This window comes from Mastigoproctus giganteus, chromosome 11 (genome assembly GCF_048544385.1).
Source record: "Mastigoproctus giganteus isolate SK-2022 chromosome 11, ASM4854438v1, whole genome shotgun sequence".
Taxonomy (NCBI): domain Eukaryota; kingdom Metazoa; phylum Arthropoda; class Arachnida; order Uropygi; family Thelyphonidae; genus Mastigoproctus; species Mastigoproctus giganteus.
Genome location: NC_143585.1, coordinates 63207940 through 63222013, shown reverse-complemented (window position 1 = coordinate 63222013; position 14074 = coordinate 63207940). Strand labels below are relative to the sequence as shown.

General features: G+C 37.3%; 1 protein-coding gene across 1 annotated transcript in view; it reads right to left on the bottom strand.

Annotated features, from left to right (window-relative positions):
- Window positions 1-409: 409 nt before the first annotated feature.
- The window catches only part of Oscillin (glucosamine-6-phosphate isomerase Oscillin), a 112566-nt gene continuing 98901 nt past the window's right edge, over window positions 410-14074 (bottom strand). Inside the window, exons 5-6 of the mRNA XM_090385223.1 lie at window positions 10503-10687; window positions 410-789 (exon numbers count right to left, since the gene is read on the bottom strand). Coding sequence (XP_090241349.1) covers window positions 544-789; window positions 10503-10687 — 431 coding nt within the window. The 3' untranslated portion in view covers window positions 410-543. The remainder of the gene's footprint in view (window positions 790-10502; window positions 10688-14074) is intronic.

Genomic DNA, 14074 nt, shown 5'->3' with positions numbered 1-14074 from the left:
GATAACATAAATTTGGTCTGTTTTATCCACTACTCCTAGAAGGCACTTTATAAAGCAATCATAAAATCTCAACATTAAACTTTATTTTCAAAGTGTTTTTAATTATTTCCTTGTTAAAAGGAATTTATATAAACATTTTAAAAAAATAAACAACTTTACATATATCATGATTTCTTTTTCTCTCTCTCTCTCTATATATATATATATATATATATATCTGTGTGTGTATTACATCCACAGATACAATCTTAACATTGCACATGATGTGGTCATTTCAGTACACCATTAACTAAAGAACGTGCACTTCAAGGCTAGATGATTTGTTGAAGACAGTTTATATATACAAAAAATATTTTTCTTCCTATGAAAAAAAAAAAAAAAAAACCAACTTATTTAACCATTAGATCACTCCATTCATTGTAAGCCACTGTAGATTTATAAAGAATTTATAAAATTGTAATCAAACTTTATTTTTTAAAGTCAAATTGCTTTTACTATTTACTTTCAAATAACTCGATCATGATTTAAATTATGAACACCATATCACTTTGTTTCTTCCTCTTCTTCACTAACTGTTTCATCTTGGATAAGCTTATTGTGAATTCTCATTAAACCTTTGAAATATTTTACTGTTTTTACTCTAAGTTCTAGAGTAGCATCTTCATCACAAATAAATATTGCTTTAGGATGAAACTGGAATGCAGAAACTGTCCACATGTGACTGACTCCTTCTTCTATTGCTTTGTAAAGAGCAAATGACTTGTGCGCTCCTGTTATAATAATCATTACCTGAAACAAAAAAAAAAAAAAAAAAAAAAATTATGAAGTAAAAAACAAGAATAGGGAATTATTCTATAAATACAATTAATGGCAATAAAAATTAATACATGAGGTAGTAAAAATGTGTTTATTATTATTATTAATTTTCAACATAGTCCCCATTTTTCAATATAAGTGTTCCAAAAATTGTACAAGCATTTTCATTCCTCACAAAAAGGACCCACTACTCTGATCATATAGCAAGGTTTGCATCAATTTCATCACTTGATTATTGTCATGAAACTGTCACTCTATCAAATAAGTACCTTAAAAACTTGAAGAATCCAATAAGAATTATGAAGGGGAAGAGGTAAGGAAATAAAGATTTTCAATCCAAGTACTGGAACAGTATCATTAGTTTTGAGACACAGGTAGTTATCAGGCATTATCATGTCATAATAATACTTTTTTTATTTAGATATATATATATATTTTTTTTTCTGGTAAATGTATCTACTCAAATATTTCTTTCAGCAATACATAGCAATACTGAGCACTTCTTGAGCTTAGTTAAATCATGTAAGGGAGATACAATTGTTTTGTTTATTGTTGGTGTACTTAGGAAGCTAAGAGCATCAAGCAGCTGTATAGACTTTCTTTAAAATTACCTATTATATAGCCAGTCTGTCTGTCTGCTGGATAAAAAAACCCAAGTTTCCATGTAAGGGAGATTTTTATTTATTTATTTTTTTTTGATTTGGTAGTTGTTGCCGCATCGGCTTCTGTGGCCATATTGCACCTCCCAAGGTTTTTGCAGTACTTTGATCCAAGCCCGAGGCGGGAATCGAACCCGTGACCTTTTGGGTTGCCAGGCAGGTACTTTACTCACTCGGCTAGCCCGGTCGGCATAGTAAGGGAGATTCTATTTTTATAAATAAATTACTAGCACCACATATGGACAGTTTTAAAATTGTCTGCAAAAATAGCAGCTATGGTTAATTACTGAAATAAAATAAAATTAATGACAATTTTTTTGAATCACCTTAAATGTCAACGTTGGTACTGAATGAATATAATTACATAAAAAATTATCAGAAAATTGCACATAAAATTAATGCATACATTAATTACAGTTTATAACTTGCTTTTATGAAAGAAAGAAAAATACATAGAGATATTATCTAACTCGGGATTTTATTAAGTAACACATCACCTCTTTGTTGGCAAATATTGTTTTGGCAACCTAGTCTTTTCCTTATCAAGTCTAATGGCATATTTTAAATACTATCTTATAATCATGTTATGTTACACTCTTATTACCGATGGCGATTAAAATCTAATATTTTAATTTCCTTAGTTTTTTTTTATTGAATTATTCATGGAAGCACAGAAAATAAATTTTGGATATATCTTGCAGTTTAAAAAATAATTAGAAAAAAGTTGAACTCCTTTGAAATATCACTGAATGGAAATAAGTTTAGAGATCAAATTTAATAGCTGAGATGAAATTTATATTTCATAAAGCTAAGGGAACTATCTAAAAAGCAGAATGCAATTTTTTTACTGCTGTATATATTACATTTTAGACCATTTTCTTAATTTACTACTTACTATAACTAGAGAGGTGGAATAAATTTAGAACATCATTATTAATAATTTTTATTGAAGTATTTTTTTTCTCCTATTCATTCAGTGTCGGATATACACAAATTTAAGAAATGTAACCAGAAGATTTAATTTTGTAAATATTGGTATACTTTGTTTTAGTAGAAGAATCTATTTGGAATTATTATTATTATTAGCCATATGGTGCAAGGAAGCCTGAGGCTTATGGCTGTGCACCAGCCAAAAAACAATTTCTGAATTACCCTGAGAAAGAGAAGAATGATGATATCCAGCTCTTGAATATATAATGATAAATATTTATCATCATCATCATCCCCATCCAAATATATTATACCCAGTGAATTGAATGTTCATGGCACTATAGGAGTACAAATCAGTTCCTCTGGATTATTAGCCTTCCATTCACTATTTTCCTCAGTTCTGTCCTATTTTTTGTTAGTAACTCAGCCTTAGTCAGATTAAGCCCAGTTTCTTGAAATGCTAGTTTAACACCATTGGTACACTTTCTTCTTGGTTAATTTCTGGTGGGCATATATACAGTATAAAAATGATGATCCACCCTATTGAATGAGGTGGTACTAATTTATTAGTGTTCCCATTACATTTTTCCTATATACACAAACAGGCTCTGGCTTTACATGCAGTTGTACACAAACTGGTATACTACTGGTATACATTGCACATGGTTTCAATTACTCTAATAACAAAACAAGAAAATTTGAAGAATAATATATGAAAAAATTATTAATAATAAACAATGAAAAGGCAAATGGTTATCATCTATAAGCAGTTAAATCCTTAGTAGTAGAGGCATGTGATGCAAGGTGATGCAAGAAAGCAAGCTTAAACAGCAGCATCCAAAAAAAAAAAAAAAAAAACCCATTTTACACATCCATTTATGTTTGTCCAGTTCCCTCTCGAATTTATTTAAGCTATCAACTTCCACAATGACAGGTTGAAATTTGTTCCAGCAATCAACTACCTGCTGGATAAAAGTAAATTTCCGCACATCTATTTTACACCTGTCTTTCCTCAATTTGAATTTATGCCCCCTCAGGTTTGTAATCTGCGACAGAGGAAGAATCCCATCAGAACTGAATCTGCTCAACCCATTCAAGGCCTTATACACCTCAATCAGATCACCTCGCAGGTGCCTAGTCTCCAGATGCTGAAATTTGCAGAACTTAGGACTTTCTTGGTAAGAGGACCCCTTCGTTTCCCTCACCAATCTTGTTGTCCTCGTCTGTACTCGCTCAAGCAACTCTACATTCTTCCTAAAATGGGGCCTCCAGACCTGTACGCAGTACTCAAGGCATGGCCCGACCACTGCCTTATACAAAGGGATAATTACCTCCTTTTCCTTATTAGCAAAGTTCCTGTATATCATTGACAAGACCTCATGAGCTGCTATGTTAAAACTTCATATCTGAGACTACACAATTATTCCTAGGTCTTTCATTTTTTATCACCATAAGCGTAGTACCACGCAGTTGGTACATTTCTCTAGGGTTACTTCTATCCATATGCAGTACTTTGCATGGGTTTAATTGTTTACAGTTATATAATTGTTTAAAACTGTGGCTCATACATTTTACTACTGATAAATGACCTCTGGAGGTCCGTTATAAACAGCCATTGATTATCAACAATTATTAAGCTGATTATCAACAGCTTGGGTGGTCCCAAGGCCTTTAAGTTTTCATCCCTATCTCGATGTGGGTGGAGAGTGCAATGTTGAGCCAGCCTGGTGTGACATAAGCACTGCGAAAGCAAAAATTAGAGTAGAGTAGGTATATATAGGTCAAATAACTGTAATGAGTACAATGAACAGAGTTGGCCAGTAAATCAGAATGTCTTATAATGAGGGATTTTAACTTTCCAGATTTGACCGGAACCTATGGGATGGTCACTCAATTGCAGCAGAACATTTCTGAATTTATTGGATAACTTTTCCAAAATGTTAAAGAGGCAATAAGAGAAAGCAATACTCTTGATCTAATTATTAGAAATGACTCTTCATGCATTAAGAATCTCCAGATAAAGGAACCACTAGGTAACATTGATCATAACATATTCATGTGGGATCTACTTAAAGATATAACTACTATCAAGAATAAAGGGAAGGGATTTTGGTTTCATAAAGGTAACCACTGAGACTATTAGTGTGAGGCAGTTTTCAAAGGGAGCAACTGCAAATTCTAAATGGGATGCATTTAAAGAAGTAATTGTTGAAAGTACTAAGCTATTTTTAAACCAACTAAGAAATACTGTTCAAAATTTAGATCCTAAATGGATGTCAGATAAATTGATGAGCCTAGCGGCAAAGAAAAAAACACATGTGATAAATATAAATTATCAGGAAATACAGAAACCTATAGTAAACATAAACTAGTCTGCAACCAAGTCACTACAGATGTTAGGCAACCAAGTCACTACAGATGTTAGGCAACCAAGTCACTACAGATGCTAACACTAGCAGGAAAGGGATGACTCACATTGGTCCACTGGATATGAATGGCAACTGTTGATGATCCACTTCTGGTTGTTGAAGAATTGAATCAATATTTTGCGTCTACATTCACAGATGAAAAAAATTTTCTGCACCAGGATGCCAGCAGTATAAGAACTTCTGACTAGGAGCTAAATGATTTTGTGATAACTCAGAAGAAAGTGGAAAAGACATAGTTTAAGCTAAAAATACATACACCAATGAGTCAAAAAATTATGACCAAGGAGTTGTCATGAGAATCGAAGCAACTGCAGGTGAACTACAGCACGTGTGAGGGTTGGGACATGGTATAAAAAACACCCGATACTGAGCTCTGTTAATCGGTGTTACTCTTGTTCTTCAGATGGGAAAGGCAGCGGACTTAAGTGAGTTTGACAAGGGCCAAATTGTAATGACCAGATGACTGGGTCAGAGCATATCTGAAATGGCATGGGTGTTGGGATACTCATGGCAGCTGTGGTTAGTACCTACCAGAAAGTGGTCCGAGGAGGGGGAACCCATGAACCGCTGGTGAGGTGTTGGACGACTACGGCTCATCGATGCTTGAGGTGAGCAAAGGCTCTCTCTCGGATGGTATGTGGCAACAGAAGGGCAACTGTGGTGCAACTAGCCGGTAATTGGAATGCTGGTGACGGGAGTAATGTGTCACAACACACAGTACATTGAACCCTGCTGAAAATGGGGCTGGTAGTCGCAGGTCCCTCTGAATGCCCATTCTAACCACGGTTCACCAGTGACAGCTCCTATAATGGGACACGAGCATTGAAACTGGGCCTTGAGTGACTGGAAGAAGGTCGTTTGGTCCAATGAATCACGTTTCCTGTTGCACCATGTGGACGGCAGGGTACATGTGCATCATTTACTTGGAGAAGTGATGGCACCTGGATGCATCATGGGATGAAAACAAGTCGGTGGCAGCAGTGTCATGCTTTGGACAATGTTCTGCCAGGATACCCTGGGTTCAGTCATCCATGTGCCGGGCACTCTGACGTCTATCACCTACCTAAACATCATTGCTGACCAGGTACACTCTTTCATGGCAATGGTAGAATAGAATCTTTAATTGCAGCAATGATAGACATACAATTAGTCCCGTCACGGCATGGTGGTGCCAGGGGTTCCATGGTGGTCTTCCCCTCTGGCGGTGCCGTCTTTCAGCAGGATAATGCATCACGCCACACCATCCGGATTGTTTGAGACTGGTTCGTGGAACATGAGGAAAACTTCCAGGTATTGCCCAGGACTCCAAATTTCCCAGACATCAATCCCATCGAGCATCTGTGGTTTGTGTTGGAACAGCAACTCCGATCTGCAGTGTCTCAACCACGGACCTTACAGGAGTTAAAAGATCTGCTGGTTACATGTTGGTACCTGATACCACAAGACACATTTAGAAATCTTGTAGCATCCATGCCTCGCCAGGTAAGAGCTGTTTTGGTTGCATGTGGAGGACCAACATCATATTAGGTAGGTGGTCGTAATGTTTTGGCTCATCGGTATCCAATGGAATCTATCCAATTATGTTAAAAGAAGGAGCAAACAAGTAAGCAAACCTTTAGCCATAATTATGAGAGCATCCTTGGATTTAGGGAAGGTCTCTATACATTGAAGATGTGCAAATTTCTCCCCTATTCACAAAGAGGGAGTAAGCAGTGAAGTAAGTATTTACAAACTTGTAAGCTTGACTTCTGTTCTAGAGAAAATAATGGAGTTAAAGTAATGCTGGATTATCTTGTAATTAAAGTAAGTAACTTTAACTTTAATTACAAGTTGAAATGCAGTAATACACTACAGAAATCACAGCATAGCTTAGTTAAAGGGGGAGGGGTCTTGTCTGACAAATCTGATGATTGGCTACTATGCAAAAAATAATTCTAACATCAAATACAGCTTTAACACCGCTTATTGTATTACTTTGGGTCATAGCTTAATTGATAACAATAACTGATGAAACAAGAATGCGGATGTTAAGCACTGTTTATTGATGCAGGGCAGAAATGTATACATTAAAAAAAAAAAAAGTAGAAGACAGAAAGAAAACAAAATAAGCAATATAAAATACTTTACTCTCACTCTCCATTATTTCTTAGAGAAAGTCACTAGTAAAAATGACATTGTCATCAAATTATAGAAATCCATACAAAAAACAAATAAGGAAAATATTAAAACTAAGAATTAGAAAAAGGGCTGAATACTGGACAAAGCAACATCAATAACCTGAATTGCAATGTGTCAGAATTCAAGAACAAACTGGATGTTATATAGTTAATTCTACTGGATGTTATATAGTTAATTCTACTGGATGTATAAACTGTAATAAGGAAAAAAGTGGTAACAAGATAACAAAAACAAAAGCGCTGATTACAATAAACATTTTTTTGTTTTTTTTTGTATTAGTATATATCTGATAGGGACTTCATAAAAGTGATAATGCTACACAAATCATAACATTATCCACGAGGACAATAGGTGGCATACACTAACAAGTTCAGTTGTCCTTTTGTTTAATTATACATGAGGAAACAGTAAAAAGGGAGGGAGAACACATAGGCCTTTTGGTGGGTTCCCTTAGAAAATAGGTACATGTGACAATATAATAAACTTTGCAAATTATGCAGATTTAAATTACAGGTATTACAACAACAGATATACTACTAATAAATTAATGTACATTTAAATAGACATGGTACATATATTTCAGAAAAGCATTTGATACTGTTCAACATGAAAGACATGTACAAATTGGAGCAGCATGGCAATGGGGCAAGTTACTGTTATGGAATAAAGGGATAGATGAGCAGCAGGTGTTTGCCTCTTACTTTTTTCAGTATTTATTAAATACATTGATTAAGGCATATCAGGCTTAATGTCTAAGTTTGCAGATGGTACAAAGATTGGCAAGGTTGTTAATGACAGGAATCAGGGTATGCTACTAAAACAAGATATAGATATATTAGGCAGATGGGCTGAGAAGTGGCAATTTAACATTGACATCATTAGAAGACCAATGATGTTATTCTGTCATTAGTCCTCTGAGTAGAGCAGAGCAGAGAGGCTGCTAGGACAGAGGAATTTGTCAATGATATACAGGAATTCTCCCAGAAGGGACAAGAAGGCCAATTATTCCACCGCATAAGGCAATGGTTAGGCTGCATATGTAACACTTCCTAAAATGAGACTTACAGAACTGTATGGATCCGGAAGACTTGTTTTACAAAAGTTATGGAGCTATCCAATGGGCATATAGAAAGCAACAAGATTGATCAGGAACAAAGAACAGTACACTTACCAAGAAAAAGTTAAGGTCTGCAAACTGAATCCCTGTGGAAACTAGGCACCTGTGAGGTGAGTTGAAGTGTGTAAAGCTTTAAATGGATTGAGTAAACTATATGCTGAATGGCATTCCTTATCCTTGTTCAATAAACATATGGAGACATAAATTGGAGTTGAGAAAGATGGCTGCTGGATAGATATAGTAGTAGTAGTGGCATGTGATGCAAGAAAGCAAGTGAATGAGTTTATGCAGAATCAGCCAAAAAAAAAAAAAAACACCACACCATTCCCTCCAAATGCCTGTCCAGTTTCTCCTTAAATTTATTTAACCTATCAACTTCCACAATGACAGATGGAAGTTTGTTCCAGCAATTAACCACCCGCTGACTAAAGGCAAATTTCCGCACATCTATTCTACATCTGTCTTTTCTTAATTTGAATTTATGCCCCCTTAGGTTCGTAATCTGAACAAGTGGAAGGATCCCATCAGAATTCAGCATGCCCAACCCATTCAAGGCCTTATACACCTCAATCAGATCACCGCGCAGGTGCCTAGTCTCCAGCCACTGAATTTGCAGAACTTAAGCCTCTCTTGGTAAGAGGATCCCTTCATTCCCCTCGCCAATCTTGTTGCCCTTCTCTGTACACTCTCAAGCAAATCTACATCCTTCCTAATATGTGAAAATTTGTTTTCAACCAGAATAATTGACCACTGGAACAAACTTCAATTTGGTATTGTGGAAGTGGGTAGTTTGAATAAATTTAAGGAAGGATTAGACAGATTATTGAAGCAAATGAATAGGTGATTTGGGAAGTTTTTTTATTTTTACTTTGGCTGATGCTGTATATAAGTTTACTTCCTCGCATCACTTGCCACTATTAATAGTGGTGTTCGTATTTAACCCCCTCTAAAAAGTTGCCTACATACTTCCTCCCAACAGCAAGGGAATTTCTCAGCAGCAGTAGTTCAAACATATGGGTAAAGATGCTATAGCTATTTTTAATAACTGAGATGACTTTGCAAGTGTTCAAAGCTCCAGTAAAAATGCTGTAATACAGTGCTGAATAGCAAATGATGTTATCATGATGAAAAGAGTGTGAGCAATTGCTTACATATGCTGTCCTACCATTAATATCCGGACACTCCTCCATGGATGGAGGAGTGTTCAACAGAATTGATTATCTCAACAAATGCTAGATGCTGATTGACATGGTGTAAGGAGCACGAATCCTGGACTGTAGAGCAATGGAAAACAGCCCTATGGATAGACGTTGAGGCTCGCAGTCTACCAGTCTGATGGCTGTTCTTGATGTGGCGAATGCCAGGGGAACAGTTCTTTCTTGATTGTATCCTCCCAACAATGAAGTTTGGTGGAGGCAGTGTCAAGGTATGGGGCTCCTTTCATGGTTTGGCTTAGGCTCATTAGTCATTATTGACAAAACCATGAATGCTGTGCAATACTAGGACATCCCGGACCATTATGAACTTCCAACATTATGGCAATACTTCGGGGAAGGCCCACCTGTATCAGCACGACAACACGCCACGCCACGCCATGCCATGCTATACTACTCGTGTCATAACAGAGTGGTTTCAGGACATGGGTGTGTAAAAGTTGGATTGGCCTGCCCAGAGTGCTGATCTGAACCTTATCGAGCAACTTTGGGATGTGTTGGTTCGTTGGGTTCGTGCACGTAGAGATCGCCCAAAGAATAAAGCCAAACTGGTGGCTGCATTAAAGGCTGAGTGGAGGAATATATCACTTGACATTTATAAAAAGCTGGTTGAGAGTATGCTGCGAAATTGAAGGCCATCATAAAAGCAAAAGGTTTCAGCAGAAAATATTAAATGACACATTAAAAGCTCTTTTTTTTGTCTAAAGGCAGGTGTCCGGATATTAATGGTAGGGTAGGGTAGTGTATGTATTGAACTCAAAATACTAGCAGGATGATACCTGACTTACTAGTGTCAACTAAATAACAAACATATACAAATTAGAAACAACTTAATATTTTAAGTTCAATTTTCCACGTTCATTATAACTGAATTGACTGTCAATTCAGTAACAATGAACATACGACATTAAATTTTATTCCCAGAGATTTTTTTATTTATGTGAATGAATTTAAAATCAATTATCAACAACTAAATACTATGGATTGGAAAAAAATCAGTTTTCCTAAAGGTTGTAATGGTATGGCTTTGTATAAACAAGTACTTCTGATGCAATTATACATGAAGTTAATCTGTAGCTGTTTCGTGTGTGTGTGTGTACAATCATGAACAGTAAACAGTAAACTTCATTTTCTCAATGCAAACCAATGAAAACAATACCTCTTTGGCAGCCATTACTGTTCCAACTCCAACTGTCAAAGCTTCATGAGGAACTTTAGATAAGTCATTGTTAAAAAATCGTGCATTTGCAAGGATTGTGTCCATTGCAAGTGTCTTAACACGTGTACGAGAAGACAAACTAGAACCTGGCTCATTGAAAGCGATATGTCCATCAGGACCAATACCTGAAAGTTAAAAAATACTTTAATTAGAAATGATTAAAAATTTCCATATATTTCTGAGACATTACAATACAGCTTTTTAAATAAGACAAAATTCAGATATCTGTGCACTATAGGTCATCCTTTGCATACATTCCAACAGTACCTGAAAGGAATCAGAATAGATGCACACCCTCCTGCCACAGTCACTTTTAATGCGATTAAAGGATTCTATAACTGAATAAAATATTCAAAGGTCTCCACAATCCCTAGATTCCAATCCCATAAGGAATTTATTATGAGAATGTGCTCTCTCAAAGATGGCACAGTGGGTGCGGTCAAAATCTGCCACTAAGACCGAAGAAAAAAAGAGAGGGAAACATGTTATCCTTATTTTCTTAGGATCAACTTGCAAATAAATGGTTTTTCCCCATCACCAAAAATTCAAATGCCTTTAAGACAGTCATAGGCCTCCGTAGTCGAGTGGTCAGGAGTGGGAGTGCAGTAGCACATGCTCTTTGAGTAGACCGGGTTTCAAGCCCCTGACTGTTAAATATGGTTGATCTGCCAAGCTGCACTGGACCGGCATGGCAGATCATGGTCCATTTTCTTCAACATGAATCGTTGAGGAGGCTTCCATCCTGCAGTGGATTGATAATGGCTGCAGTTTGCTTTTTTTTTTTTTTTTTTAATCTGACAGATATAGTTTGAGATTGAAAATGAATTAGTAATACAGCAGGCCCTCGTTATAATGCAGTTCCCTTTATGCTGATTCGCTTATATTATAAATCCGTATCTAACTATAATGCTGTCACAAATCACTATTTTACTAATGTACAGATTGCATTTTTGGCGTATTTAACGAAAAAAACACTTCATCTGATGGAGTCGATAGCTTGAAAATGAATAGTAAAACAGCATTTAAACAGCATTTTTTAAAACGTTTCCACGCTCAGTGAAATTTCTCGCATGCTAATTTAATTGCTGTACAGTGACTTGTTACGTATATAATATTTTAATTGCAATCAATTAAAATGATCTTGTAGTTCCGAGATCAATATTTTAAAAAATGATCAAGTATATTGCTTGTAATATTTGTGTTATATGCATTTATCCGAAGTCTAGTCATCACTTGGTACAGTATTGGACATCGTGTGTAACGGTCAGTTTACTCTAACATTGTATCATAATTAATGCAACCAACGCAGTTACATATTCGAAGAGTTAATAATGGTGGATAAGAATGAAAAAGCAATGTCTGAATGCAGTACGAAGACTACAAATGTAAGAAAAAGACTGAATTTGAAAATTAAATTAGGCGTTTTGAAGCGAATCGATTCCAGTCAACGACAAGCGAATGTGTGCCATAATTTAGGACTGGCAGGTTTAACTGTAAGTACAATTATAAAAATAAAGAATTAATTTTAGCAGTGGGAAAGTCAGCTGTTCCACTGCAAGCAACTTGGGTTAGGCTAGTGATTAGGATTGAAATGGAGAGACTAACTAACCAATGCAAAATTCAGTTAAGTTAAACATTATACAGGGTGTCTCAAAAATATTGGTACAAACGTTTAGAGGAGGTAACATCTAAAGGAATGTGAATTGCATAGGAACCCATAACTGGAAACGTCACTGTAAGTCAGTACACGGCGCTGTTCATCAGTTTGCGAGAGGGAAAATTTCTGGTTTACTCATTCAAGCAGAAGTCGCCGCACGAAGAGCATGCATTGATACATGAACTGTGAGCTGGCAGACATGCATTTAGTGTATGGATTAGCAGAGGGCAATGGACGAGCCACTAAACGAATTTATGGAGAACGCTTCCCAGACAGACATGTACTGGACCACCGTTTGTTTGCGCGTGTGCATCAAAATTTGTGCAATTATGGGTCATTTAGAGGTAACAGGAGTAGTGCAGGCAGCCCACGTTCGATGCGAACTCCCGTCATGGAAGAAAGTATGTTGAATGCTGTCCAGAATAATCCTACTACCAGCACACGTGCCATTGCCTCTGCCTTAGGAGTGTTTCGTTGCAGTGTACAGCATGTCTGGCACGACGATTCCTCACACCCCTTTCATCTCCAAAGGGTTCAGTTACTGCTCCCCCAAGATAATTCTGCAAATGTGGCTTTTGCACAGTGGTTTCTCCAAAAAAGTGTTCAAGACTTGAATTTTCCAGCCTACGTTTTGTTAATGGATGAGGCTTATTTCACTGGGGAAGGCTTATTCAATCAGCACAATGCTTATGTGTGGGCTCACGACAACCCATACGGTGTGCGCCCCCATGCGGCACAACATCGCTTCGCAATAAATGTGTGGGCAGGTATGGTCGGTGACTGCTTAGTCGGCCCATACCTGTTACCATCCCGCATGAACTCCGCTAAATATTGGATCTTTCTTGAACAAGTTCTACCAGGGTTACTTGATGATGTTCCAGCAAATGCGAGATGCAACATTTGGTTTCAACATGATGGGGCGCTGGCCCATTATGGAAGGTTTTTTTTTTTTTTTTTTTTGGTAGTTGTTGGCGCATCGGTTTCTGTGGCCATAATGCACCACCCAAGGTTTTTGCAGTACTTTGATCCAAGTCTGAGGCGGGATTCGAACCCGCGACCTTTGGGTTGCTAGGCAGGCACTTTACCTACCCAGCTAGCCCAGTCGGCTATGGAAGGTGTGTTCATGACCATTTGAACAGGTGTTTTGGGCGTTGATGGATTGGTCGGGGTGGACCCGTTGCCTGGCCCCTACGCTCACCTGATTTATCGAGCCTTGATTTCTTTCTGTGGGGGCCCTCAAATCTATCATGTATGAATCGCCTGTGGAGACGGAAATGGATCTCGTGGCGAGACTCGTCTGCGCTGCTGCTACTGTCAAAGAAACTCCAGGTGTGTTCGACTGTGTCCGTCAATCCATGCTGCGTCTGTGTCACGCATGCATCACACGTCTCATGGTGGAACCTTCGAGCATCTGTTGTAACATCACGAAATGCATCCATCTCATACTCCATTGTTAATATTATGTCAAATAAATGTTTGCCACTAATTACTGTCTTGTGTCATTTCTGCTACTACTTTCCTGTGACATTTCCGGTTATGGGTTCCTATGCGATTCATATTCCTTTAGATGTTACCTACCTCCCCTAAACGTTTTGTACCAATATTTTTGAGACACCCTGCATATAAAAAAAAAGAGATTAGCCTATATTATGATCTGAAGAAAGCTCACCTAAAAAAAAAAAAAAAAGTAGAACCATTAAAACTAGTAAGGGCTGGTTGAACAGATTTCTTCTTCTTCTTTGGTCCTTAGCTGGCAGCTGGGGGAGGCGGTTGGCCATGCAACCAGTATGCTGCTGTAGGTGCCGCAGGGTTTCGGACTTGCTCTGTGATGTTCTTCCATACCTTACGATCCATG